The following is a 26,830-nucleotide window of genomic DNA, read 5'->3' on the forward strand; positions in this document are numbered from 1 at the left end:
CCAGATCACACCTGCCATCAGGGCGACATAAGCAGAAGAAACCTAGCCTTCCACAGGCCTCTAGAAGCTGGAGAGAGGTGGTGGCCTAAGAGGACCATGGAAGCGCTGGAAACACACAGGGCAGTAATAACAAAAAGGGCAGAAGCGCCGGGCGGTGGTGGCGCACGCCTTTAATCCCAGCACTCGGGAGGCAGAGCCAGGCGGATCTCTGTGAGTTTGAGGCCAGCCTGGGCTACCAAGTGAGTTCCAGGAAAAGGCGCAAAGCTACACAGAGAAACCCTGTCTCGAAAAACCAAAAAAAAAAAAAAAAAAAAGGGCAGAAGCCCCAGCGTCCTTTTAGCTTTTCGTCACCTTGACACAGCTAGAGTTGTCTGGGAAAATGGACTGTGACTAAAAACAATTGCCTCCATCAGACTGGCCTGTACTGTGGGTAATGTTACTTACTACTCATGGACTGGTGGTCCTCAGCTGGATGGAAAAGCAGGCTGAGCAAACCATGAGGAGCAAGCCAGTAAGCAGCATCCCTCCATGGTATCTGCTTCAGTTCCTGCCTCGCGTTCCTGTCATGGCTTCCCTTGATGATGGACTGGAACCTGAAAGTCAAATCAACTCTTTCCTAAGTTGCTTCACCACAGCAGTGGAAAGCAAGCTAGGAAACCAAGGAATGATGTGATGGCATTAAGACAGAGTAGGAGGCTCAGGCTCAGGCTGAGCACCCAGGCTCTGCCCCATCCCTCAGTAAAGAGAGTCTTGACAAGACTCTAGCTGCCAAGGCCCAGCCAGATTCTCCCTCTCAACAGGTGTATCGCTCATTTCTATCTACCTGAGAGGTCCTTTCCTGATAAGTGTTTATTTAGATGCTCTACGTGGGTCTCTCAAAGCCACCATGTCAAATCCTCTGAGCTGGTGCAGCACTCTAGTTCCTTCATCCAGAGCACATTTGCTACCCCTACCCCCAGATCAGACTCCATTTCCCTCCAGAAATGTCCAAGACAACCCAGCCCTCTCTAGTTTCTTGGCTACACCCTACATGCCTGTCTGGGTCAATCACAAAAGGTATTTCTCCTGTCTATCTCATTAGCATGGAGTCATGGAGGACGGAAATTCCCCAGGCCCCCCACTTGGTTCGAGATGGATGCTTCGTAAGACTAACATAAAGGCAGGCCAGGGACACAGCAGAGAATCCCAAGAGACAGGGAATGAAGGTAGGGGCAGGGAGACACAGCCACACGAGAGCCACCTCCAGGTAAGTGAAGGCTAGGACTAGAAAGAACGGATGCAAAGAATTAAGGAGCCAGCCTCAGCAAGGAGGAGGAAAGTGACCACTTAATTCAGCTGTCAAGGAGAGGAAGAAAGGCAAGCGTGGACGTAGCCAAGAGTGAAGAAGTCTCTCTTTACTCCCTGTTCCCAGGGACCTGCGGCCAGGCTAGCCAAAGGAGGTCAGAATGAGGAGGATGGGCAATAAGAGAGTGAGGGTCACACAGAGACAGAGCAAGAATGCAGGAGCTGCAAGCTGGAGGTTAGCACCCCGGGCATGGGAGCTGGTCCAGGAGAGATGGGAGGTGTTCAAGTGGGGGGCCACGGCCAACAAGTATGGGTGCCTCGGCTCAGAAATAACAGGTGTTAATCTGTGTTGCGGCTCTGCATGTCATCTGCATGTCTGCCTGGCTCTGGGCAGTGGCTTCTGCTCTGGTGTAATGTGGCCTGAGTTGGTAACAGGACTAATCCCCATCCTCAACACACTAAAGGCCACGGCCCCAACTCTAGGATCTGCTGTCAGCTGACTACGGGCCCCACTGGCTGGTCCACTTGGGAAATGATCTCCGCACGCAGGAAGTGTAAAGACGGGGCTCTTGGGCATGCTGGCAGCTGACTAGGGGTGAGGACAGGGCACAACAGGTCCCTCAGGGAAGATGAGAAGAGCAGAGGAGCACAGCCAGAGCTGGAGGAGATCTGAGTCAGCCTCCCAGGGGGCCTGCCCCACACGCTGCGGTGAGCTCAGAGCTATCTATACCTCCCAGCTGTGCTGGCCGCCCCCAAGCTGGTAAGAAGAGACCAGGGTAAGCCGGGTCTGGCTTACGGTGAGACCAGCCTTCACGCAGGCCAGGTGAGTCATCCGATAGAGCCGGACGCTCCTGTCCCCTTGTCCAGAGACTGACCCACCTGACCCAAGGCCAGGCAGAGGCAGGGCCAGGAAGGACAGTTAAGGAGTTCAGAGTGAGGGCAAGGGGTGGGGGTGGCTAGCCCTGCTCTGCGCACTACCTGAGAGACCTTCTTAACCCCCACATCTTTACATGTAAAGTAGGGAGAGATAGCTACCCACCATCACTAGAGAAATCTCAGCATTAGCTTAAGTGATGAATGTACGGTACTTATGTGTGACGGATGGAAACTCTGACACACACCACAACATGAGCATGATGCCGAGTGAGTAGAAGAAAAGGAGGAGGAGGAAAGAAGGAAAAGGGAGGAGGAGGAGGAGGAGGAGGAGGAGGAGGAAGAGGAAGAAGAAGAAGAAGGAGAAGGAGAAGGAGAAGGAGAAGGAGAAGGAGAAGGAGAAGGAGAAGGAGAAGGAGACTACATTATCTCATTTAGATGGGGGACCTAAAATGGTTAGATCCACAGAGAAGGAAAAGCAGCAGCTGCCTAAGGACCTACCTGCTAGGCGTGGTGGTGCACAGTTAATCCCATCATCACTTGGGAGGGAAAGGCAGGTAGATCCCTATGAGCCCAAGGCCAGCCTGGCCTACACAACGAGTTCCAAGCCAACCAGGATGGCATATGAGACCTTGTCAAAAAGAGAAGTCGGGGGTGGGAAGGAACCACTGTTTAAGGGGTACAGAGTTCCACTCTGAGGTGACAGTTTCTGTAGGCGAAGAGGGTGGCAGCTACAACAACAGAATGTCACTAAACCTACAGCAGGCAGCCAGAGACCCCAGACCCCAGGGCCAACTGAATACATTTTAGTGTGTGTGCGCGTGTGCACGTGTGCATGTGCGTGTGCATGAGAGAGAGAGAGAGAGAGAGAGAGAGAGAGAGAGAGAGAGAGAGAGAGAGAGAGAGAGAGAGAGAGAGACACCATGTGCACACGCATGAGCATGCCTGGGGGTGTGACGGACACACACACCCATATCTGGGGGGACGGGGTTGGAGGGTGAACACATACATGCCTTGGTGTGCATGTAGAGGTTGGAGAACAGTTTTGGGGAGTTGGTGGTTGCCTTCTACCTTGCTTTCGAGGAGGGGAGCGTCTCTCACCTCTGCTTTTGAATGACCTCCCCATCTTGCCATAGGAGAGCGACTACAGATGCAGGCCAGTTCATCTAACTATTTAAAAGATTTGTTTTGCAGATGTGGACCCACAGCTGAAGATTAGGTGGAGCTAGGGGAATCCTGCAGAAGAGGTGGAAAAAAGGACTCTAGAAGCCAGAGGGGTCAAGGACACCACAAGAAAACCCACAGAATCAACTAACCTGGACTCACAGGGGCTCACAGAGACTGAACCAACAACCAGGGAGCCTGCATGGAACTGACCTTGGCACTCTGCATAGATGTTACAGTTGTGTTGCTTGGTCTTCTTGTGGGACTCCTGACAGTGGGGACAGGGGCTGTAGAGACTCTTTCCCTGTATTTGGGGACCCTACTCCTCATACTAGGTCACCTTGCCCAGCCTTAATAAAAAGGGAGGTGCTTAGTCTTACTGAAACTTGATATGCCATGTTTTATTGATATCCATGGGAGGCCTGCACCTTTTCTGAATAGAAATGGAGGAGGAGTGGATAGGGGTTGGTAGGTGGAGGTAGGGGAGAGGGACTAGGAGAAGAGGAGGGAGGGGAAACTGCAGCCGGGATATAAAATAAATAAATACGTTTATTTATTTTGAAAGACTTGTTTTACTTTTACTTTATGTATATGAGTGTTTGGTCTACAAGTACAGGCATGTACTCCATGCATGCCTGGTGCCTGCTGGAGCCAGAAGAGGTGCTGGGCCTCCTGGAACTGGAGTTTATGTGGATGCTGGAAACGGAACCTGGTCTTCTGCAAGAGCAGCAGTGCTCTTAACAGCTGAGCCATCTCTCCAGCCCTTCCGTGACTTTTTACCGGAGTTTCACTTGGGTCACCAGGCTTGTGGCAGCAAATGCTTTTACCTGCTGAGCTATCTCCCTGGCATTTTTTTTTTAATGAGAAGTGTGTGTGTGTGTGTGTGTGTGTGTGTGTGTGTGTGTGTGTGTGTGCCTCATGTGTACCCGTGCCCATGGAGGCCAGAAGAGGGCTTCAGATCTGCTGGAACTAGAATTACAAGTAGTTGTGAATTGCTTGATGTGGGGGCTGGAAACCAAACCTGGATCTCCTGAAAGAGCTCTTAACACTGAGCCATCTTTCCAGACTCTTTTTTCCAGTTACTCTTTTTTTTTTATAGGCAGGGACTTGTATAGCCTAGGCTGGCCTCAAACTTCTGATTTTCCTGAGTGCTGGGCACAGGCATGGGCCACTGTGCCAACTAGCTGTTATATTAACTTGACACAAGCTAGAGTCTTCTGAGAGGAGGGAATACCAATTGAGAAAATGCCTTCTTAAGATAGGGCTGTAGCCGGGCGGTGGCGCACGCCTTTAATCCCATCACTCGGGAGGCAGAGGCAAGCGGGTTTTTGTGAGTTCGAGGCCAGCCTGGTCTACAGAACGAGATCCAGGAAAGGTGCAAAGCTACACAGAGAAACCCTGAATCGAAAAACAAAAAAACAAACAAACAAAAAAGATAGGGCTATAGGCAAGCCTGTAGGACATTTTCTTAATCAGTGATTGACAGGGGAAGACCCAGCCCACTGTCAGTGAGGCCACCCCTAGCCTGGTGGTCCTAGGTCCAATAAAAAGGCAGGCTAAACCAGACTGAGGTGGTGCACGCCTTTAATCCCAGCACTTGGAAGGCAGAGGCAGGTGGATCTCTGTGAGTTCAAGGCCAGTCTTACAAAGCAAGTTCCAGGACAGCTAGGACTGTTACACAGAGAAACCCTGTCTCGAAAAATTAAAAAAATAATAAAATAAAATAAAGTAAAAGGAAGGCAGTCTGAGTGAGCCACGGTGGAGCAAGCCCGGAAGCAATACCCTCCATGGCCTCCGCTCCCACCTCCAGGTTCCTGCCCTACTGGAGAGATGTAGACATGTAAGTGGAATAAACCCTTTCCTCCCCAACTTGCTTTTGGTTATGGTGTTTCATCACAGCAACAGAAACCCTACGGCAGTCACCATGCCTGGCTTAGTATATTGATTGTACACACTGTGGCTCCACCCCAGGGCCTTCTCAGTTACCCGCAGCACCCTCGGCTCCTGCTCCCTGCTGAATGAATGATTTCTGCACCTCGTCTGCTTCTTCACCCAGTGATTCCTTCTCAGTGTCCCGTGCACAATCTCTGGCTTCCAGACCAGGGTGCTGACAGACTCTGCAGTCATACAATCCCCACCTCCCCAGCATACCTCCTGCCCTTCCCTACCTTCATGAGAGCTTATGATTGCCATCTACCTTGCTCTCCACCAGAGAGCCCATAGCCCTGGGGCAGCTATGGGGGGGGGATACCCCATGGAAAGCACTGCCCCCAGCTGGCATCTATGGGAGCTCCCTAGGTCAGCTTTCTCCTCTAGGAAGCTTCCCTGGGGGAGCAACTGTTAGAACAAGAAGTGATCAGAGCAGAGGTTGCCATCCTCGAAGTATGAGAGACTCTGGGAACGGAGGGCTGGGGAGGGAGCAGTTTTAACAGGTATCTGTGGAAGGGGGGAAAGGGGGCGCATAATGTGGAAGGATCTTACTTCCCAAGAAGCAAAGGGAAGGGAAGCATTGTTTTGGTCTCCTGGGGAAGACTTTATGTAAAAGGAAAAACAAAAAGAGCAGCTTTCAGGTTCTGTTGCCCCCAGAGCCCGGACTGGATTTCAGTTTAGTCAGCTGAGGAACGCTGAGGAGTAACCCCCTAGAACTTAACACCTGTAGCTTCAGCACTGGCCCACTTCGTGGTCTGTGATGCTGGGGACGGGACCAGGGCCTCATGTATGCTGGGCCAACACTCCACCACTGAACCGCGCCACAGCCCAACACATGCCCTAGTTTAGAATCGGGGGTTTGTGGGTACGTTAGGTAAGCTGAGGTCATACTGGGCTAAGGCACACCCTAAACCCGGCGACTAGAAGTGTCTTTGTAAGAAGGTAAGAGGCAGCCTGGTGAGATGGCTCAGTGGTTAAGAGCACTTACTGTTCTTGCAGAGGGAGGGCCCAGGTTTGGTTTCCAGCACCCCTGTGGCAGCTCACAGCCATTGGCAACTCCAGTTCCAGGGGATCTGACCTCCATGGGCACTGCACGCATGTGGTGCATGGATACACACTCAGACACCCACACATACACATAAAAATAAATGAAATGGTATCTCCGCATACCACCCTCATGCCTGAGCCATGCACGCCAAGATCATGCTCTCCCCCAAAGCTACTCCCAACTCATTACTGTTGCTTTTGGCCACCCGGCTTGTGAGAACCTGTCAATCACCCTAGGGAACTAATACATTCAGTCCCCACACAGGGCCCTCCAACAGCTGAAAAGCACCTGTGCTGGGGGAGAGGGGAAGAGAAGCTCATGAATGGAAACACGTGGGGGAAAGGGTGGCAGCTGGGGTGGGAACCGGGCAGAGGCCCTCTGCTGTCCTGACTTCATCAGACCTTGGGGCGCCCACCCTTCCACATACTGTTTAGAGCATGGGGACCTGAGCCTGACCTAATCCTGACCCAGGCCTTGCAGCAGCTGTTCAGTTTGGGTCTGCTTTTACTTTCCCAGAATCCTCTCCTCCAAAGTCAACAGGCCTCATACAGACTGCTGGTCCTCTCCACGTGACTGCTAAATGTGGTATTCCACACCCGGGTCACTCAAGAAGCTGAAGGGGGTGGGTCCTCACGGCCTGCCTTAGAGAACAGTTAGCTGTACCTGTGTTCGCTTCCCCATTCCACATACATGGACCACACCTGCTGTACCGATGCCTGGCACCCACAGTGCTTGGCATGTGCTGGATGCATGAATGAGGGAGGAGGGGGCAGGAGGAATCCTATCCCAAATGAATCCCTTCATGCTCCTTTTCCTTTCTTTTTGTTGTACTGGAGATTAAACTCAGGACATTTCATAATGTGAGGTCAGAGCTACACTCCCAGGTGAAGTTCCCCTGTTCTTGTCACCTTTACATCCAAGGTTGACAGCATGGAGATCAAGCATTTGCTTATGATGATAATGATAATGATGTGTGTTAGAAAGAAAGAGAGAAAGAGAGACGGGGGAGGGGGGGAGGGAGGGAGGGAGAGAGGGAGAGAGGGAGAGGGGAAGGGGGGATTTTTAGTCTGCCCTGTGGAGATAGACTATTCCACCCACAGTGATCTTCATAAAATTTTCTACTGACAGGCAGTAGTGGCGCACACCTTTAATCTCAGCACTTGGGAGGCAGAGGATCTCTGAGTTCTAGACCAGCCTGGTCTACAGAGTGAGTTCCAGGACAACCAGGGCTACACAGAGAAACCCTACCTCGAAAAAACAAGCAAACAAAGGAGAATTTTTTTTCTACTAGCCCACAGTCTCCTCAGCAGATTCCCCTCCCCCATCCTCATCCATTCCCAAGCTTTACTCAGGTGCTTGGAACTCAGGACAGAACAAAGTACTGTGCACCTAGTAGAAGCCACAGGAGGTCATTTGGAGGGAACCCAAGGTTACTGTGTCCATTCTTGTTCAGCTACAAGGCCAGCTTCTGCCCAGCTCCAACAGGCTCCTTACCGTACATCTTGCCTTCGTCCGACAGGATGATTTTGCGGCGGCCACAGGGTGGGTAAATGGCCATTGCCTCCTGGAAGCTTTTCTCAATATCTGGACTCCACACACCCTCTGCATCATTGTCGATGGGCTTGTCCAGTGCCTGGCTGCCCCCAGAGATGCTGCTCCCCTCGGGGGAGTCGGGAGAGCTCCACTCGTTGGAGGTAATGGTGCCGGCCTTGCCCTCCAAGGCTCGGCTTGGAGGAGCGCCCGTTAGACCTGTTAGGGCCAAAACAAGCCAAAGGTAAGAGGTAGAAGGACCATGAAGGCTGCAGGACACAGGATGCCCAGAGAGTGCTCGAGTACCAGACCAGTTACTTAGGGAACAAAGTGAAAGGTCTGGGAGGTTCAGGAGTCAGAGACGCTTGAACGGGTTGCTTCCCTGCAGCAGACCAAGCATCCAAACTGTCCAAGGAGCACAAAAGACCCCTCTGATTATACCTCTAAGAACACACACAAGGCTGGGAAGTAGGAGACAAAGGCATAGTGACAGATTTAGTCTGATACCAAATAAACCCTGGGCAAAAAGGATCTTAAATATTATGGAGGAGGTGAAACAGTGAAAACACCATGGAAACAGTATGCAAAATCCTCAAAAAATTTAAAATGAAGGCCAGGGGTGGAGCCCAATGATAGAGGGTTTCTGAGTATACTTGAGAGTTCTAGCTTCAGCACTACTAATAATAATAATAATAACAATAATAATAATAATAATAATAATAATAATAAAGCAATATGATCCACCAATCCTGCTTTTTGGCATATACTCAAAAGAATTGAAAGCAGGAGCTCCAAGAGACATCTGTATACTGATGTTCATAGCAGCACTATTCACAACAGCCAAAAAATAGAAGATATCCTTCATTCATCCCTACATGAACACAGAATGAGGTATGAGTATAAGACGGACTACTATTAGCACTGAAAAGGCAGGTAACCCTGCCACAGGCTACAACATGGATGAGTGTTGATGATATCGTGTTAAGTAAAACAAGCCAGGGTTGGGGATTTAGCTCAGTGGTAGAGCGCTTGCCTAGCAAGCACAAGGCCCTGGGTTTGGTCCTCAGCCCTAGAGGAAAAAAAGGAAAAACAAGCCAGTCATAGAAAAGACAAGACAGTATGGGTACACACACAAAAGGTAATGCACAGTCTTAGAAATAAGGTACAATGAAGTGTTGTAGAATATTATTTTAAGGTGTGTTAATTTTGTTTATGCTGCATTTGTTTAACTCTGTGAAGCTGTGTTACTGTGCTTGTCTAAAACACCTGATGGTCTAATAAAGAGCTGAACAGCCAATAGTGAGGCAGGAAAAAGGATAGGCAGGCTGGCAGACAGAGAGGATAAATAGAAGGAAAAAAGAAGGAAGTAGCCAGAGAAGGAGGAGAACACAAGGGGCCAGCCACCCAGCTACACAACCAGCAATGGAGTAAGAGTAAGATTTACAGAAGTAAGAGAACAGGAAAAGCCCCGAGGCCAAAGGTAATGGGGATAATTTAAGAAAAGCTGGCTAGCAACAAGCCAAGCTAAGTCCGAGCATTTATTATTAAGAATAAACCTCTGTGAGTGATTTATTTGGGAGCCGGGTGGCGGGCCCCTCAAAGAGCAAAAACAAACATTGTTGCTAAAGTTTTCCTGCCTGGCCCACAGTCAGGACAAATCTCTCTCTCACCCGCCAGTCCCAAGCCGCTCAAACCAGATCAAGTAAACACAGAGACTTATATTGGTTACAAACTGTATGGCCGTGGCAGGCTTCTTGCTAACTGTTCTTACAGCTTAAATTAATCCATTTCTATTAATCTATACCTTGCCACGTGGCTTGTGGCTTACCGGTACTTTACATCTTCCTTGTCCTGATGGCGGCTGGCAGTGTCTCTCTCCCCCAGCTTCCTGTTCTCTCAATTCTCCTCTCTGTTAGTCCCGCCTATACTTCCTGCCTGGCCACTGACCAATCAGTGATTTATTTATTGACCAATCAGCAACACATTTGACATACAGACCATCCCACAGCAAAACATCAACAATGAAGGTTGCCAAAGGCTGGAGGAGGGAGAAATGGGGAGTTGTCTAAGAGACACAGGTTGTTGTGCAATGATGTGAACATACTTCCTGCCTGGGGCCTGTACACTGACGAAAGATGAAGATGGGTGGGCTTCTGTAGCTCAGTGACAGAGCACCTGCCTAGCAAGGACACCGCCCTGGGTTCAACTCCTAGGAGCACAAGAAACCATTCCAGAAAGGGCAGATCTGGAAAATGAAACAAAGCAACAGCTAAAGAAAGCAACTGGCAGGGAAACTTCCTCCGCTGATGAAAGCTCTGAATCCTCTAATTCCGGGACCAAAATGAATCTCAAGACGGATAAATTCAAATAAACACAATGCCCAAACACAAACCTTAAAAGCATCCAGGATGAAAAACGGGCAGATTCGCTACAACAAAAGAGCCCCTGGTGTGGAGATGGAACCCATGGCCTCTTGCATGCTGAGAAGTCGCTGTACCGACCCCCAGCCCAGAAAGAAATATTAAACTAATAGTGGGTTTCACCGGCAATACTAAAAGACTCAGGATAACTCAAACCCTAACAAACGAGCTGGGGGATGTAAAGCACTTGCTGTGCAAGTGTAAGGCCTGGAGTTCGCATCCCTGGATACACGTGTTGAAGGAAGTCGCCCACGTCTGTAATCACAGCACTCCCACTGGAGGTGAGAGGAAGAGACAGGACAACCCCTGAAACCCAGGAGCCAGTTTGCCTGGTGTAAGTACACAGATGGGACCAAGATATAGTGACTCAGGCCAGGGAGATGGTTTAAGTGGGTAAAAGCACTCGCTGTGTGAGCCAGATGGCCTGAGTTTGATCCTCTAAAAGGCTGGATGCTGCGGTAAACACCTGTGGTCCCAGCACAGTGGTATGGGAGGCAGAGACCAGCAAAAAGTTCTTTTCTGATCTCCACCTGTGTCCCATGGTACCTATCAGTCTGCACTCGCACATAATACACAACAGAGAGAGAGAGAGAGAGAGAGAGAGAGAGAGAGAGAGAGAGAGAGAGAGAGAGAGAAACGGTACTAAAAATAAATCTTCAAAAGGAAAGATGGCTCAGGTTAAGAGCGCTGGCTGGGTCCAAGCCTCAGCACCCCCATGGCAGCTAAACAACAGTGTGTCATCCAGTTTCAGGGGATCTGAGGCCTCTTTCTCGCCCCTACAGGCACTAGGTACTCATGTGGTGCACAGACCCACATGCAGGCAAAACACCCAGACACACAAAAGCGCGTGCTGCTCTTGCAGAGAGCCCCAGTTCAGTCCCCAGCACCCCCACACCAGATGCTCACAATTGCCTCTAACTCCAGGAGATCCAATGCCTCTGACCTATGTGGATAACTACACTCACCTACACAGACATACACAACTCATATAATTAAAAATAAAATAAATGTTAAAAAAAAAGAAAAAAGAAAAAGGAATTATGCTATTTAGTAGCTTTTTGTCAACTTGACACAAGCTAGGGTCATCTGGAAAAAACGGAACCTCAGCTGAGAATGAGTCCATCAGACTGGCCTGTAGGCAAGTCTGTGGGGGCTTTTCTTGATTAATGATTGGCACGGGAAGGCCCACCCCACTGTGGGTGGTGCCGTCCCTAGGCAGGTGGCCCTGGGGTGCATAAGAAAGCAGACTGAGCAAGCCATGGGGAGCAAGTGGGTGAGCAGTCTTCCTCATGGTCCCCGCTTCAGTTCCTGCCCCGACTTCCTTCAATGACGAACTAAAACTGTAAGTGGAAACAAACCCTTTCTTCCCCACATTGCTTTCATTCATCTTTATCACAGCAACAGGAATAGAGGAGGTGTGTGTACCAAAGCGAGCCTGCCATGAGGGGGAAAAGATTGAGCAACGTGTCCGGCAGAAAGATGAGTTACATAGGAACAAAAGCTAATACAGAAACATTGCTCAGTGTTAAAGCACCCCCTTAGCAGGGAGGCCCCAAGTGCCAACCAGCACTACAAGAAAAAGATAGCTAATTTACCAGAGACCACGTTTCTGAAACACAAATTTAGAACATGCATTTGATAAAACCTAAGACTTTCACCCAGGTGTTGGTGGCGCACGCCTTTAATCCCAGCACTCAGGAGGCAGAGGCAGGCAGATCTCTGAGTTCAAGACCAACCTGGTCTATAGAGAGTTCCAGGACAGCCAGGGCTATACAAGAAACGCTATCTTGAAAAACAAAAACAAAAAAACCTAAGACCTTTCTACAACAACTATTTAATAAATGAATGAATAAAAAAATCAAAAGTGATAGAGACAAAAGGGAACCAATTTCTTCAATCTGAGCAAAGACATCTGAAAACTTACACAAATAGGTCTCTTGCTGAAACAATACCTTTTAAATTAAAGATAAGTAAGAACAAGGACGCTCACTTTGAGCACCTCAAACACTATGCAAAGCCAGGCAGTGGGGGTAGGGTGGAGGGCACAGGGACAGGGACAGAGGCAGGTAGATCTCTGAGTTTGAGGCTAGCCTGATCTACACAGGGAGTTCCAGGACAGCCAATGCTTATGCAGTAAAACCAAAACTGGGAAAATAAAAACATCACAAAATTCAGTGAAATTATGATTTCAAAGATTTCTACAAGGTTTTTCACAAAACCTTAACAAGCAGATTCTGCCACGACCCTCGGGCTCTCTAACAAGGTGGTTAGCTCTGTCCGTGTCCCCCCCCATGCACCCTGCCCCCCAGCTTCATGTCGTAAGTGGTGGTATGCTGTGTGAAGAACAAGAGGTCAGTGATGACTCCCCTCCTACAGCAACCATTACGACTTTGTGTAAATCACACCATTGCTGAGAACCTCACCCATAAAACCCAGGGACCTGAGTTCGCTCTTTCTGTGCTGGCGGTGTCTGTGGCCCACGCTCTACACCTGGACCCCATATTTCTCCATGGGCCCCCAAGTACACCCTATAAACACTCCGTGGAGGATGGTGCTCCCCCAGTGGTCAATAAGCATGTGCAGGTATCGGGGTTAGAGAGAGAACTCGGGTGGCAGCTCTTGCCTTCTAAGCACAAGGCTCTGGGTTTCCTGCCCCACCCCCACCCCGTGAGGGGTAGTAGGTGGGGGGAGTTACAGTCTGCTACAGGGCTTGCCTCCCACTAGGCGCTCAGTACAGGGTGTTTAATAACCACTGTTCTTAAACTCCCAGCCTGGAGTGCAAGATCTGAATCCTTAAACAGGCCTGGCAGGTACACATAGCTTGAGCCCTAATGATGGAGATTAATATCTAACCGTGATTAATTAACCTTCTAATGCATAAGGCCCCATTAGTTTTGGTGTCGGACTTCATTTTCTCCATGGACCTTACGTAAGCACAGCCACACACTCTGAGCTGAGTCCAGGGCAAGGTGGAGAGAGAGGCTAGCCCCATAGGTACTTTCTTATGTGATGGCCCCCACCAGAGGAGGTAGTCTCTGGGCCCTGCCCCTCCTCAACACTGCCCTTTCCTACACTCCACAGTTGGGCCCAGGACAGCCCAGAAGAACGGAACTGGGGGAACTAGAGACCATCTGTGCCAGCCTGCCCCATGGGAGAGGTTTTCTGAGGATCTGCACTCCGTGTTCCCAAGATTGGGTCTCTCCCAGAGAAAGTGGGGCAGCAGGTCACGCAAGGCCCTAGGACATGGGATTCGTTACTGCAGCGAGCTGGCCCTGGCCCTGTGTGGCTGTGGTGCTCCTGGTCCCCTGTTGTGACTGGCTGGCTGCTCCCACCCTTACTAAGGCAAACTGCCCACACAAGCCTGCCCTGTGGCCAGAAGAACGGGGTGAGTCAACCCCAGCCCAGAGATGCTCCCCGCTCCTCCTGCTCCTCCCCCAAGTGACCCTCCAGGGACTGCCAGGGGAGAGGTAGAGTGGGAAACAGATGCCACTGCTGCCCAGACCATGTGCTACGGCCAGAGACATAAAAATAATCCTTGACTTGGCTCTCAGGCCCTGGCCTGGAGGCTTCTAGCTCTCTCTGCCCTACCCGAAAGCCACCAGATGTCCTATTTGGGACAACCAGGCCCCAAGAACACGCCACTCTACCCCAAGGCCCACAGGTGCTGGCCATGGAGGAAATTTCAGAAGAATCAGGAATTGAGATTGTATTAGGATCTTTCTAAGGCTCAGAACCCTGTGCTCTTCTAGAAACAGACGAGAATGAAGACCTGCCAGTCATGCATGAAGAAGCCACTGCTGGGGGGGGGGGGGGGGTGCGGGCACGGTGTGGGTAGAGAGGAGGACAGTCTGACTGAGAAGGCAACCAAACCAGACCGCTAGAAGCTGGGGTTGTAGCTCTGAGGTAGAGCATCTGCCCGCCAAACCCTTGGACCCTGAGACCTCTCCGTGTCTGGTCCATCTCCCACATGACCAGAGATCTCTCAGCCCCACCTCACTCCCCCAGCCACCAAAGCACACAGTACACAATGTTGGTGTGACAAGCCAGGCCTGGACTGTGATCTCACTTCAGCTTGCCTGTTCCCCCAGCTGGAGAACACGATTATCTCCCAGACATTGGTGTCTGCCCTGCTCCTGGCTCAGTGGTAGGAACTTAGGCAGTCAGGATTACCCTTAATGAGTTGACTCTGCCAAAGGCTCCCTCTGTTTAGGCCAGGACAAATAACACTATAATTTCACAACATAGATGTTCTCCCACATACAATGGGATACATTCTGGTAAACTTATTAGTCGGTTAATAATACCCGAATGTAGAAGGGAGTGGTAATGCATGCCTGTATCTTAGATTCTGGAGGCTGAGGCAGGAGGATCATGAGTTTGAGAGCATTTGAGTAACCTTCATACTGACGACTTCACAGTGGCTGCAGCCATCTCCCCGTCTACCAGCAGTGAAGAACAGTTTCCTTTCCCACAACCTCACCAGCATCTGTGGTCTCTTTTTTTTTTTTTTAATTTTCCGGAGCTGAGGACCGAACCCAGGGCCTTGTGCTTGCTAGGCAAGCACTCTACCACTGAGCTAAATCCCCAGCCCCGAGACAGACTCTCGAAGCAATTCTCATTTCTATTTCCCTGGTTAGTTATGGACACTGAACATTTCTTTCAGATTTTATTTTATGTCTGAGTGTGATGCCTGGATGTGTGCTATGTGTACCACATGTGTGCTCGATGCCTGCAAAGGTCAGAAGAGGCTGCTGGATCCCCGGAACCAGAGTCAGAGATGGTTGTGAGCTGCCATGTGGGTGTCGGGAACTGAACCCAGGTCCTCTGCAAGAGCAGCCAGTGCTCTTAACTGCTGAGCCATCTCTCCAGCCCTTCAGTGGGATATGGTTTTTTTTTTAAGTTAGAATACTAACATTAGGGCTTCACTGTGTAGCCCTGGCTAGCCTAGAACTCTCTATATAGATCGGGCTGGCCTCAACCTCATAGTGATCTTCCTGCCTCTGGTGCCCAAGTGCTGGCATTAAGGGTTTGCACCTCTGTACCCTGCCTACATACTTTTACACTCTGACTTTGCACATCCCATGAAATATATTCAATACCCGCATCTCAGCAAGGCTGGCAACACTGTGACCACGTGGCTGGCTGGGCACTGCGGCTCACTGCTGCTGCCCCACGTGACAAGAACATACTGTTTATCATTAGCCAGGGAAACAGCAAAATTCAGGTTTCAAAGAACAACGTCTACTGAAGGGTGCATCACTTCCACACCATTGTAAAGCCGAAAAACCCCATGTCGACCTTTGTACACTGGGGGCTGTCTGTGCAGATAACTCACGAGCTGTCAATATGTGATCTATAACCAACTCCCACGGCCCCCAATCCAAACAGGACGTGACAGAAATTGAAACTCCTAATGTTTACAAGACATGCCTGGTGTGACACAGAAATGAGGCAAGAGTCTGGTCACTCAGAGCAAAGACAGAAACGGTTCCCTAAAGCCTCCTCCCCAGCCACTGCCTCTAAGAACTTTGGAGGTATAGACCAAAGGTCCAGCCACACCAGGACCCTCACTGCCTGTGGGCTCTGAGAGCGGTCGCTAGAACAGCCCTTGCATTGCAGTGACCAACCTGTGACTGGAACTAGGAGGGAAAAGAAAACCTGAGGTTTCCTTCCGGGAGACCCACCCTACAAGTTGGGAATCCCCTTCAGCACAGAATTCTCCTCCAGGCTGGCAGAACTCCCAGCGTGGTTTGATGACCCAGACGAGAAATAACAAATCTGAACCCCAGATACTCTGCCCTTGATCTAATCCAGCTGGAGCCAGAGAGACACTATTTGGGACTGGCCTGGCCCCATCTAGTACAATGGCTCCTGACTATTACCTAGCCCTGGCTATTCCTACCAGACTGGGCTCTATAGAGACTGAGCCCACCGTCCACTCATCCAGAGTATCACAAAAACTAAAGCACAAGTGTATGGTGGCCCTGGAAACATTCAAGGAGGAGGGTAGGGAAGAGGCTTTGAGCCTTCGCTACGCTGACCTTACCTCCAAAAAGAAAGATAATTAGACAATGCATGGTGACTCACACCTGTAATTCCAGCACTCAGGAGGCAGAGGCAGGAAGATCACAAGTTCAAAGCCAGCCTGGGGCTACATAGTCAGTTCCTGGCTACCCACAGATGAGGGGTGAGACCTTGTCTCAAAAAAATAAATAAATAAATAAAAATAAAGACAAAAAATTGGCCAGGCGTTAGTGGTGCATGCCTTTAATCCCAACGCTTGGGACACAGAGGCAAGCAGATCTCTATGAGTTGGAGGCCAGCCTGGTCTACAAAGAGAGTTCCAGGACAGCCAGAGCTACACAGAGAGAAACCCTGCCTTGGGGGGGGTGGGGGGGAGTGATGCAGGTTGGTAACCCCAGCACTCAGGAAGCTGAGTGAGGCAGGACGGCTGTCACAGGTTCAAGGGCAAGCTAGGCCACAGTATAAGGCCCAGTCTACCACTTCCACTACTACCCCCACCCTCCCAAAAAACCAGGCTGATAGCATGCCTACCTGGCATCTAGGCATGCACAAGGCCCTAGGATCAATCCACCACTTTCAGGAGGGAGGGAGGAAAGGAGAGAGGAGAGAAAAATCTCAGGCTTGTTTCAGACCCATCTCCACAGCCCAGGTCTTCTCCTCCCTTCCCCTCCCCTCCCCTCCCCTCCCCTCCTGAATCCCAACTTCATTTAGGAGGCTTCCCTGATGGGGGCAGGCCTGCCCTAATTTAACCCCTGCCAGCAGTCAATCAACACACCGCGTGACTATTCTGAATCGAAGGTGGAAGGCAGGTGGGAGGAGTCACAGTGTGACACACAGGCTCAGGTCCTCGGCCGGCTGACTCCGGCTTGTAGCACACACACTAACACACCACCTGATCATCTCCCTTGGCTTTGGCAGGTGCTGCCTCTGCCGGGACCCCCTGTGTCTTGGTGCTCAACAATAACTCGGGGCCAGGGAGGGGGCGGTCTAGATGAGAGAGAGCCGGGCTGGGTTAGAGAGCGATTGCCTCCCCAGTCTCCCCCCATGACTCCGTTCCCAGTACACACGGCAAAGAAGCCTGAAGAACTGGGTGTCTGCAGAAGGTGCCTAGGACACTGAGGGACACGTTCTGCCCTGACAGTGAATGACCTTAATATGACACTACAGGGAACACTTTCCTAGACCCACTTCGTGCCAAGCTGGACTAGGCACTTGACTACCTCGTCCCTCACCCCAGATACCCCTCTGAGCTAGTAAGGCCCAGCCCATTTCACAGCTGGAGAGACTGAGACACTTCATGGTGCATTGCTGGGCCCAAGTCCCACAGTTGGTGAGTGACTGGCTCAGTCTGCGGGCTCAGAGGCTCTTCCTCACAGCAAATCACCAAGCTTCCATTATGTGACCAGTGGAAGGGGACATGGTCTGACCACAGCAGGGGGGATATAAACCAGATGTGAGAAGGGTGGCCGGCTAAGGGAGCTAGACAAGCCTCTCTGTGCACGGTGAGCTTTCCTGGTCCTTCTCGGTGTTCTTTTCATGAATTTTCATGAAAAGAAGCTGTGTCTGGCTGTGAACCAAAAAAACTCCTGGAAGGAGCTGCTGTGTCTGCAGAGACTGATGGACCTATCGGAATGCCATTAGTGGAGAGGTTGGAATCTTGTAGGTTCAGAAGCTAATTACTTTATTTTGGTCTCATTTTAGCCTCCTGGAACAGCCATGCCTTGGCCCACTCTGTATCTGAACTAACAATTTGTGATCATAAATAGAATCCTTTTAGAAGTCATTAACTTAGCGGAGCGCTAGCATCTGCCAATCCAAGAGCTCAGAGTGTCATCACAGGGCACCTGAGGCCTGTAGAACAGCTCCCCCACCCCCATTTCACGGTAGCTGCCTCTGTGAAGTACTCACCAACGCATTTCAAACTTGCCTGGACTCGTGGCTTTCTTTGTTCTGTAAAACTGTAAAAACCCTGTGAAACCGCTTCCACCTTGGAACATGGAATTTGGGGTAACTTAAATCTGGGTTCCTGGGCCATGGTCACTATTAATGGCTCCAGAATAAATTCTCTCTTATTCCCTTTGAGATGAGAGCTGTGGTTTTTAGTTGACATCGGCAAGGGCTCTGCTGCCCCCTCAGCCTCTGGAGAAGCCCAAGTGGGGAGACGCTGGTCCCCAAGCTTTGTGTAAGAGAGAAACAGACCTGCAGAGGGGACCTGGAGTTGTTCAGAATTAGGTCAAGAAACTGAGACCCTAAGAGGGGAAGTGTGACCATCAAATGGCCACAGAGCTGGTTGAGGCTAGGACTGGACATCTGAGCCCTGGGCTTTCTGCTTCGCAGTTAGCATAGCCTGGATCCGTCTCAGAGACGACAGAGGGACGTACTCCCAGGAAGGAGAAGAGTGGTCCGAGCCAGGAAGAGCCAGGGAAATCTCCCTCTTCCTTGCTGTAATGCCTCATCTCTGTGTTCCAGTCCATTACCTTCCCCTGACTTATTCAGAATTGTGAGGAAGAGACAGAAAGGAGGAAAGAGAATCAGGAATTCAAGGTCATCAGGAGTTCAAGGCCAGCGTAGACTAGAGGAGACCCTGTCTCAAAAAAGAAATACATAATCAAGTGCAATCAGTTCTCCAGGTTTGTATGTGGGGTCATCTACTCAAGAATATCTGTGATCTCAAACACCACCAGGGGACCAGAGCATCTGTAGATTCTGGTACCTGTGATCTCAAACACCACCGGGGGACCAGAGCATCTGTAGATTCTGGTACCTGTGATCTTGAACACCACCAGGGGACCAGAGCATCTGTAGATTCTGGTACCTGTGATCTCGAACACCACCAAGGGACCAGAGCATCTGTAGATTCTGGTACCTGTGATCTCGAACACCACCAAGGGACCAGAGCATCTGTAGATTCTGGTACCTGTGATCTCGAACACCACCAAGGGACCAGAGCATCTGTAGATTCTGGTACCTGTGATCTCGAACATCACCGGGGACCAGAGCATCTGTAGATTCTGGTACCTGTGATCTCGAACATCACCGGGGACCAGAGCATCTGTAGATTCTGGTACCTGTGATCTTGAACATCTAGGGGATGGTTCCAGAAAGAGGATGCCGTGTTTTCTGAAGCCTGTGTGTCCTGTACAGAACGGCAGTGAATTTCTATAACTTACACATGCCCTCCCATATGTTTTAACTCATCTCATTCTGTGGCCTTGAATTTGCACTGTTCCTGCCTCAGCCTCCTTTATGCCAGCATTTTAGGCAGGAGCCACCATGCCCCACTGACGTCCCTATTCAAAGTGGCCCCAGCTAGCGGGATGGCTCAGTAAGAGAGCAAGCTTGCCACCAAGCATAATGACCTGAGTTCAGTCCCTGGGGTCCACGCGATAAGAGGGAAAGAACCTAGTTGTCCTCTGACCTACGCACACACACACACACACACACACACACACCACGAGTTATTTAGCTGAATATTTCAGTGAACTAGCTGAGCTGAATGAAAAAGAATCAAACTGTATTAATATTTAATTGATAGAAAACAGGCGAACTATTTCTAAGAAGTCATTACTTATGTAAGAAAGAAACAAGCTGTGAATTAAGACAATGTAAGCTATTATCACACATACACACACACATCGCTGAAATATTCTCTGTAAAGCATTAAAAATATTTACATCCCATCACCAAGCACAGTGGTGTGTGGACACCTGGAACTCTGGCACTTGGGAACAAGGGCTACGTAGTCAAGTTTCAAGCTGGCCAGGGATATAGTGAGCTCTAGTCTCTATCTAAATCAATGAGAAAACACAAATGAATAAACACTTGTGTGTATGTACGTATGTACGTATATGCATATATATGTGCTAACATTCTATCTTCTATGAGCTTATTTTGCTTCACTGTTTCTATTTATTTTTCACTTTTCATGGCTGATGCATAGCATCACACCCATTAACCCTCTGCTTGATACTACCTACGTGATTCTTACTAAAAGCAAATTGAACAGCCTCGAGCAAAGAACTGTCTGTTCCCATGCACAGGAGGCTGGAATGTGCCTGAGGGAGAAAACACGTGTGCTAGATAAATGAGCTTCCTGAAGGCGTGAGTTCTGGTACTGCTACCACGGCCTCCCGGTTAATGAATCAACAATGTACATTAAGCAAGGTGTCTTGGGACAGAAGCACCCACCAAACAAGCCTATAAATTAATTGGCTGGCAAAAATCTTGTGACCAGAGGCTTGAATGAATGCAGCCCAGTGTTTCTCCTGTGAGTAATGGTTCGGTGTTTGTTAATTCAGTGACTTTATAGGACGTAATTACCGTGGAAAAAAACGCCAGTAGACCAGCTGGGTGTGACCGTGTGAGGCTGTGTAATCAATACTCATGAAGCTGAGAGAGAAAGACACCAAGTTTACAACCAGCCTGGACCAAGTCTGAGACCTTGCCTCAAAGAACAAACAAAACAGAAGCCGGCTTGGCGGCCTCTAGGGAGAATAACACGTGCTTAGGTAAACGCACTGTCCTGGGAAGAGGAATGCTGAGCTCAAGGTCCTGAGAGTACCACAGCCAGTGTGCTAGGGGAGCTTCCTGCACAAAGATTCCAGAACAGTCCAAAGGTGACAACAGCCCAGGTGTCCATCAACCGATGAATAAACAAAATGTGGTACATCCACACGATGGAACAGTATTCAGTCAGAAAAAAGTTGATACATGCCCCAACATGGATGAGCCTTACACACATTCTACTAAGTGGAATAAGCCAGACACAAACAAATAGTGCCTTGTTTGTTTTTTGGCCACTTACAAGAAGTACTTCGAACAATCAAATTCAGTGACAGAAAGTCGAAGAGACGTTCCCAAGCTGGGAGGAGGGAAAATAGTGGTTATGTTTTGGTACAGAGATTCTGTTGGGAAGGATGAAAAGTTATGGAAATGGATAGCGGTGATAGTTGAACTGTGAACATGCTTAGGGACATAAAACTGCAGACTCAAAAGGAGTTATGATGAGGAGCTGGAGAGGTGGCTCAGTCGTCAAGGTAGTTGCTGATGTTGCAAAGGTCCCAGGTTTGGTTCCCAGCACCCACATGGAGGCTCACAACCGTCTGTAACTCCAGTTCCAGGGGATCTGACATCCTCTTCTGGCCTCCAGCAGGCACTGCATACATGTGGTGCACAGACATACGTGCAGGCAGAACACACACACTAAAAACAGTTTTAGTATTCATTATGAAAAGCTGGGCAAGGTAGCACATGCTGGCAATCCCAGTGTTTGGGGGACTTACGCAGGAGGACTGCAAGGTGCAGGCCAGCCTGTGAAACTCAGCCAGAGCTACTATCCCCATGTAGGGTCAAGTGGTAGTACACACCTGTGACCCCAGCACTTAAGTAGACTGGGCACGGTGACACACATCTTTAACCACTTGGGAGGCAGATCTCAGTGAGCTCAAAGCACCTTTGTCTATACAGGAGACCCTCTCTCAAACCACCCTTGGAAAAAAGACTGAGGCGGCAAAATCCCTAAGAGTTCTTGCCTAGCCTGAGCCATGTTGCAAGCTCTAGAGTCCATCCTGGATTACATAGTATCCAAAAAGGAAAGAAAGAGATGGGGTGGAGGAGGAAGGAAGAGAAGGAAAAACAAAAACTTGGCGATGAGGGTAATTTTACATTATGAATATATTTGATTGACTAATTGAGTTACTGGGGATTGAAGCCAGAGCCTCACACATGCCCACACCCCCACCCCACTCCCACCCCCAACCCCGCCAGTCCCTTTTTAAGCGGTTGAGACAGGCTCTTGCTGGTCTCAAATTCACTGTAAAGCCCAGGCAGGCACTGAACTTGTGGTCCTCCTGCCTTAGTCTGGGATTACGGATCTGCACCACCAGGCCTGGCCTGTTGCATTTTACCATAAGGACTGTTTGAGTCACCGTCTTGCTATACGTAGTCCAGGCTGGCCTCAAACCTCCGGCGCTTTTGCCTCAGCCTTCACACCCTAGTGTGGGCACCACAGACAATGTACCACCCTGGCTCTATTCCTGGGCATGTAAAGGTCGTTAAAAAGCCCGGCAAGGTGGCATACACCTTTAATCCCAGAAGGCAGAGGCAGGATACCTATGAGTTCAAGGTCAGCCTGGTCTGCATAGCAAATTCAAAGTCACCCAGGGCTACATAGTGAGATTCTGGAGGAAGGAAAAAAAAAAAGAGGCAGGAAGGGAAAAGAAGATGTGACCGAGAAGGCACTTCAGGGGACCTGGTCCAAAGTGCAGACGACAAAGAAGAGCGGCCTGTCTGTACTTGGAAATGAAGATTGACCAAACAAGAAAGTTTCCCGCCTGCCGTGGGTAGATGGGCTCCTGGAGAACAGAGGAAGGAGAAGGAGCAGGGAAAGAAAACAGTCCAGCAAAGTGGACTAGCCTCGGCTAGGCCAGCTACTCAGCCAGAAAAAACTGACCCGTTTGACTTTCAAAGGGTCAGGCTGGCTGGCCGGAGGGAAGAAGGGGGCCTTCTAGAATATGTGTGTTCGTGTGTGTGTGTGTGTGTGTGTGTGTGTGTGTGTGTGTGTGTGTGTATCAAGGCTTGGGCTGAGCTGGGGCTCAGTGGATCAGCACCCGCCTTTAAAATGTTATTTGTATGTTAATAAATAAAGTTGCCCGGGGGTCAGAGCTATTAGCAAGCCATAGGAAAGCAGGGCAGTGGTGGCCTACGCTTATAATCCCAGCACTTGGTAGGCAGGGCTGGGTAAGTCTCTGTGTGTTCAGGGATACAGCCATTATTGGATACACATGCCTTTAATCTCAATACCAATCATGGAAAACCTGGAGGCCTATACAGACAGGCCGTGACGAGGCGGTCATGTGGTTGGGTTTACAACCAATGAGAAGGCAGAACAGGAACTCTATATAAAGACTTTAACACAGGGGTAGCTCTGGTTCGGAGGGGTAGGACCACCACAGGAGGAAGGGTAAGGTTTTAGCTCTTAGCTCTGACCTCTTGGCTTTCTTCTTTGCATTGGTTCTGTGTTTCTTATTTAAAAAGACGGTTGGTTACATCTACAATGAAGTCCATGGCTCCATCCCCAGCAATGCAGAGATTAGATCAAACCAAACCTAGGCGTCCCTGTGCCTAAGTTACCACTGGAATACTTACTTGGCCTTCATGCTGGCTTCGAATAGAATCTAGTGCACTTAAAGACGCTTCTAGAGTTTAAAACTCTATCTTACCAGCCATTGCTCAGCTCCTTGACTGCCTACGTGCCTAGTGTGTGCCAGACACTGAGTTTGAACCTTAGCACCAAAAACTGTAGCCAGATGTAGTGACTTATGCCTATAATCCCAGCACTCTGGGTGTTGAAGCAGGAAGAGTACCCCAAGTTCAAGACCAATCAGCGCTACTCACTGAGTTCAGGGCCATTCTGGGATACAATATGAAACTATATCTCAAAAAGAAGCAAAAATAAACAGGCTGCCCAGGCTAGGCTCTGGCTCAGTGGCAGAATGTTGGCCTGCTGTATGCGGCCTTCCCAGGCACCCAGTGCAGAGACACTGTCTTCCTGCCACCCAGGAAGTGACCAGGCCTTGCTCTTGACAGGATGGGAACCTCGGGAGGCAGCAGGAAGCGCCCATAAGGTTTAGAGGAAAGAGACATCGGAACAAAAGAGCCTGATGGGGCAGAGATCCAGCCCGTACAGGACCTCTCTGAACTCCATGTTCATCCAAAATATACCCAGTGCTGAGGATCCAGTGGACACACTGGCCATGTGTGCTGGCCTGCGGGAAGTTCCAGCTACTCAGAGGCAAGGCTCCAGATGGAGGCGGAGGCCCAGGTCCCTAAAACAAACGAGCCAATAAATAAACAAATTCAAACCTGACTGCCGAGCATAAGGAGGGCTGTTGCCTTCGAGGTTACGGCAACTGAGCAGGGCGGGACCGAGGAGGGGGAGGCTGTGGAGGGGGAGGCTGTGTGTGAATCAGGAGGAATGAAAGGGAGATAAGTAAGTGGGTGGGGAGGCACTTGGGGAAGGAAGTCGGGGAGGAGCCTCACTCTCAAGGAGAGGTGGGAAGGGAAGCTCCCAGGCCCAGAGAAAAGGAGGGAGTCCTAAGAAACCAGCCCCAAGCTCAGCCTGAGTAAGGGAGGACAGGCTGCTCAGATCAGCATCCCATCACGCTCTGCTCTTTGGAAGTTGGGGAACCTGACCCCAGCTAGTCTTTCCAAACAGCTGAGCCGTGGGTGTCTGCAGACCTGTCCCTAACACCTCCAGGAAGTGGGTCACAGCAACTGGCTTCCACACCCCTCCACCCTCTGTCTGGGGCCCCACAGCAGGTAATGAAGCCATGATGAAACATGATTTTTACGTTCCTGGGAACAGGTAATGGAAGAAAAAAGAATTAGGCTCAAGCTCGGGTTTGCTGTAGACTGCCGGAACCTCCAGAAGCGGACACGTGCCCTCTTTGAATTTCAGTGGCCCAAGAAAAGGGCAAGATTAGTGGAATATTATTTGCTGATGAAAAAGGCATTTCCTATCAAGCCGTGGAAAGGTATTTGAACGCCGAGTGAAAGAAGCGTCTGAAAGGGCTGAATCTCTGTATTCTTCTAGAAAAGACAAAACTCTCGGGGGGCTGGAGACAGCTCTGTGGGTGACGACACCTCCTGTGCAAACACAAGGACTTGAGTTCGGATCCCGACACCCACGTATGGCCACACACCCGCACCTCCCAGAGCCAGAGGGGAGGTGAAGACAGGCAGATCTTCCGGACTTGCTGGCCACCAGTCTATCACCAGGTTCAGAAAGACCCTGTCTCCAGGAAATCGGGTGGAACATCGTAGAGCAGGACACGCAGCAGCCTTTTTTCTGGCGCCCACTACACAGAGTGAAGACGAGAGAAGGGAAAACCCCTGGGTGAATAGAGAGGTCAGAGGTTATCTAGGGTTGGAAGAAAAGATGAAAAGCGTTTTTTAGGGCACTGGAGCTATCTTGCATGATACACCCACAGCGAGTACACACCACCATGCAGGTATCAGAGCCCAGCGTGAGCCCTTCTGTGAACCACAGGCTGACAGACTGCTAACACCAATTATAACACAGGCACCACTCTAATTAGAGATATTACTAATCAAGGAAACTGAGGGAAGATGTATAAATCAAGGAACTCTACACTTTGTCCTCGATTCTTCTATAAACTCCAAACTGATACATTCGGTTTCATTTGTGGGTATGCATCTACGTATGTGTGTGGATACGTGCACATGAGTGCAGGTGCCCTCAGAGGGTGTCAGAGCCCCTGGAGCTGGAGTTAAGAAGGGACTGTGAGCTACCCCCACATGGGTGCTGGGAAAATGGACTCAGGTCCTCTGCAAAAGCAATGCATGCTGTTAGCCACTGAGTCATCTCTCCAGCCCCTCAAACCGCCATTTTTAAGTCTGCTTACTGGGTGTGGTGGCACAGGACTTTAATCCCAGCACTCAGGAGACAGAGGCAGGATGATCTCTGTGAGTTTGAGGCCAGTCTGGTCTACATAGTAAGTTCCAGGCCAAGCACAGCTACACAGTGAAGAAAAAAAGTCTAGATAGCTCATTGGGTAAAGGCACCCGCTGCCGATCCTAACAATGTGAGTTTGATCTCCAGGGCTCCCAAGGTGGAAGGAGGGAATGGACTCCTGAAAACTGTCCTCTCAGCTCCCTCCACATGTGTGCTGTGGCATTCTCTCTCCCTCTCTCCCTCTTAAACACACACACACACATACACACACACACACCCTAATATTATTTTAAAAAACGTTAATTTTGGAACAAGGAAGACTTAACTCTTGTATTCTTTCCTAGGGACCTTTCTTCAGGCTTCCATACTAAAGCAAAAGCAGTAACAGTCCTTAACAGCCAAGGACCTAAGCAGAACAGCTGACTTTACCCAAAACAGACCTGTCCCAGAAAAGTTCAGCTCAACACAAGGGAGCTCCCTGCAAAGTCTTTGTCAGCCAAGCCCTGAGGCTGACCATGGTAATCCCATCCATCAGGTGGCAGTCCCCTAGGGTAGACAGAGCATACCCTAAGGCTTAATTCCCCCTTAGGGCTGGGCTGGCCCTCAACTACTCTCCCAGACATACAGGGCTGCCCTTGTCCATCTAGGACCTGAGACTAAGCCCAAACCAGTAACTGGAGTTCTGCCCCTCACTGAGTTCAATTCCTCTCTGGAGAAGGAATGCTCTACCATGTGGACAGAGCCACGCTCCCAGTATACAGGAAGGCGAGGGTGTAGGCCCAGCTCTAGGAAGAGGCAGCAGGCAGCATCTACCTAGTCTTGGTCATTTTCCATAGAAATGTCTCAGAGCCACAGAGATAGGGCTGAGGAAGACACTCTAGACTGAGGTCACCAAAGCAGAGGATCCACCCTGACCCAGAAAACTCATCCCACTGAGAACCTCTGGCTCAGCCACACACCCAGCACCCCTGAAGGCCTGCCAGTCACCCCACCTCCCATTCCAAAACACATGGTCATTCAGTTTGGAAACAAGGCCATGTAAATGGCTGAGGTGCAGGCTGGGGCAATAGCCCTTATTTTCTT

The 26,830-nt window shown here is 50.0% G+C and overlaps 1 protein-coding gene across 1 annotated transcript in view; it reads right to left on the reverse strand.

Annotated features, from left to right (window-relative positions):
• The window catches only part of Tead4 (TEA domain transcription factor 4), an 84,934-nt gene that overhangs the window by 43,708 nt on the left and 14,396 nt on the right, over positions 1 to 26,830 (reverse strand). The window contains exon 3 of the mRNA XM_052721578.1: positions 7,793 to 8,047. Coding sequence (XP_052577538.1) covers positions 7,793 to 8,047 — 255 coding nt within the window. The remainder of the gene's footprint in view (positions 1 to 7,792; positions 8,048 to 26,830) is intronic.

The sequence above is a fragment of the Peromyscus californicus genome, unplaced genomic scaffold, assembly GCF_007827085.1.
Source record: "Peromyscus californicus insignis strain IS unplaced genomic scaffold, ASM782708v3 Scaffold_6__1_contigs__length_162567912, whole genome shotgun sequence".
NCBI classification, from domain to species: domain Eukaryota; kingdom Metazoa; phylum Chordata; class Mammalia; order Rodentia; family Cricetidae; genus Peromyscus; species Peromyscus californicus.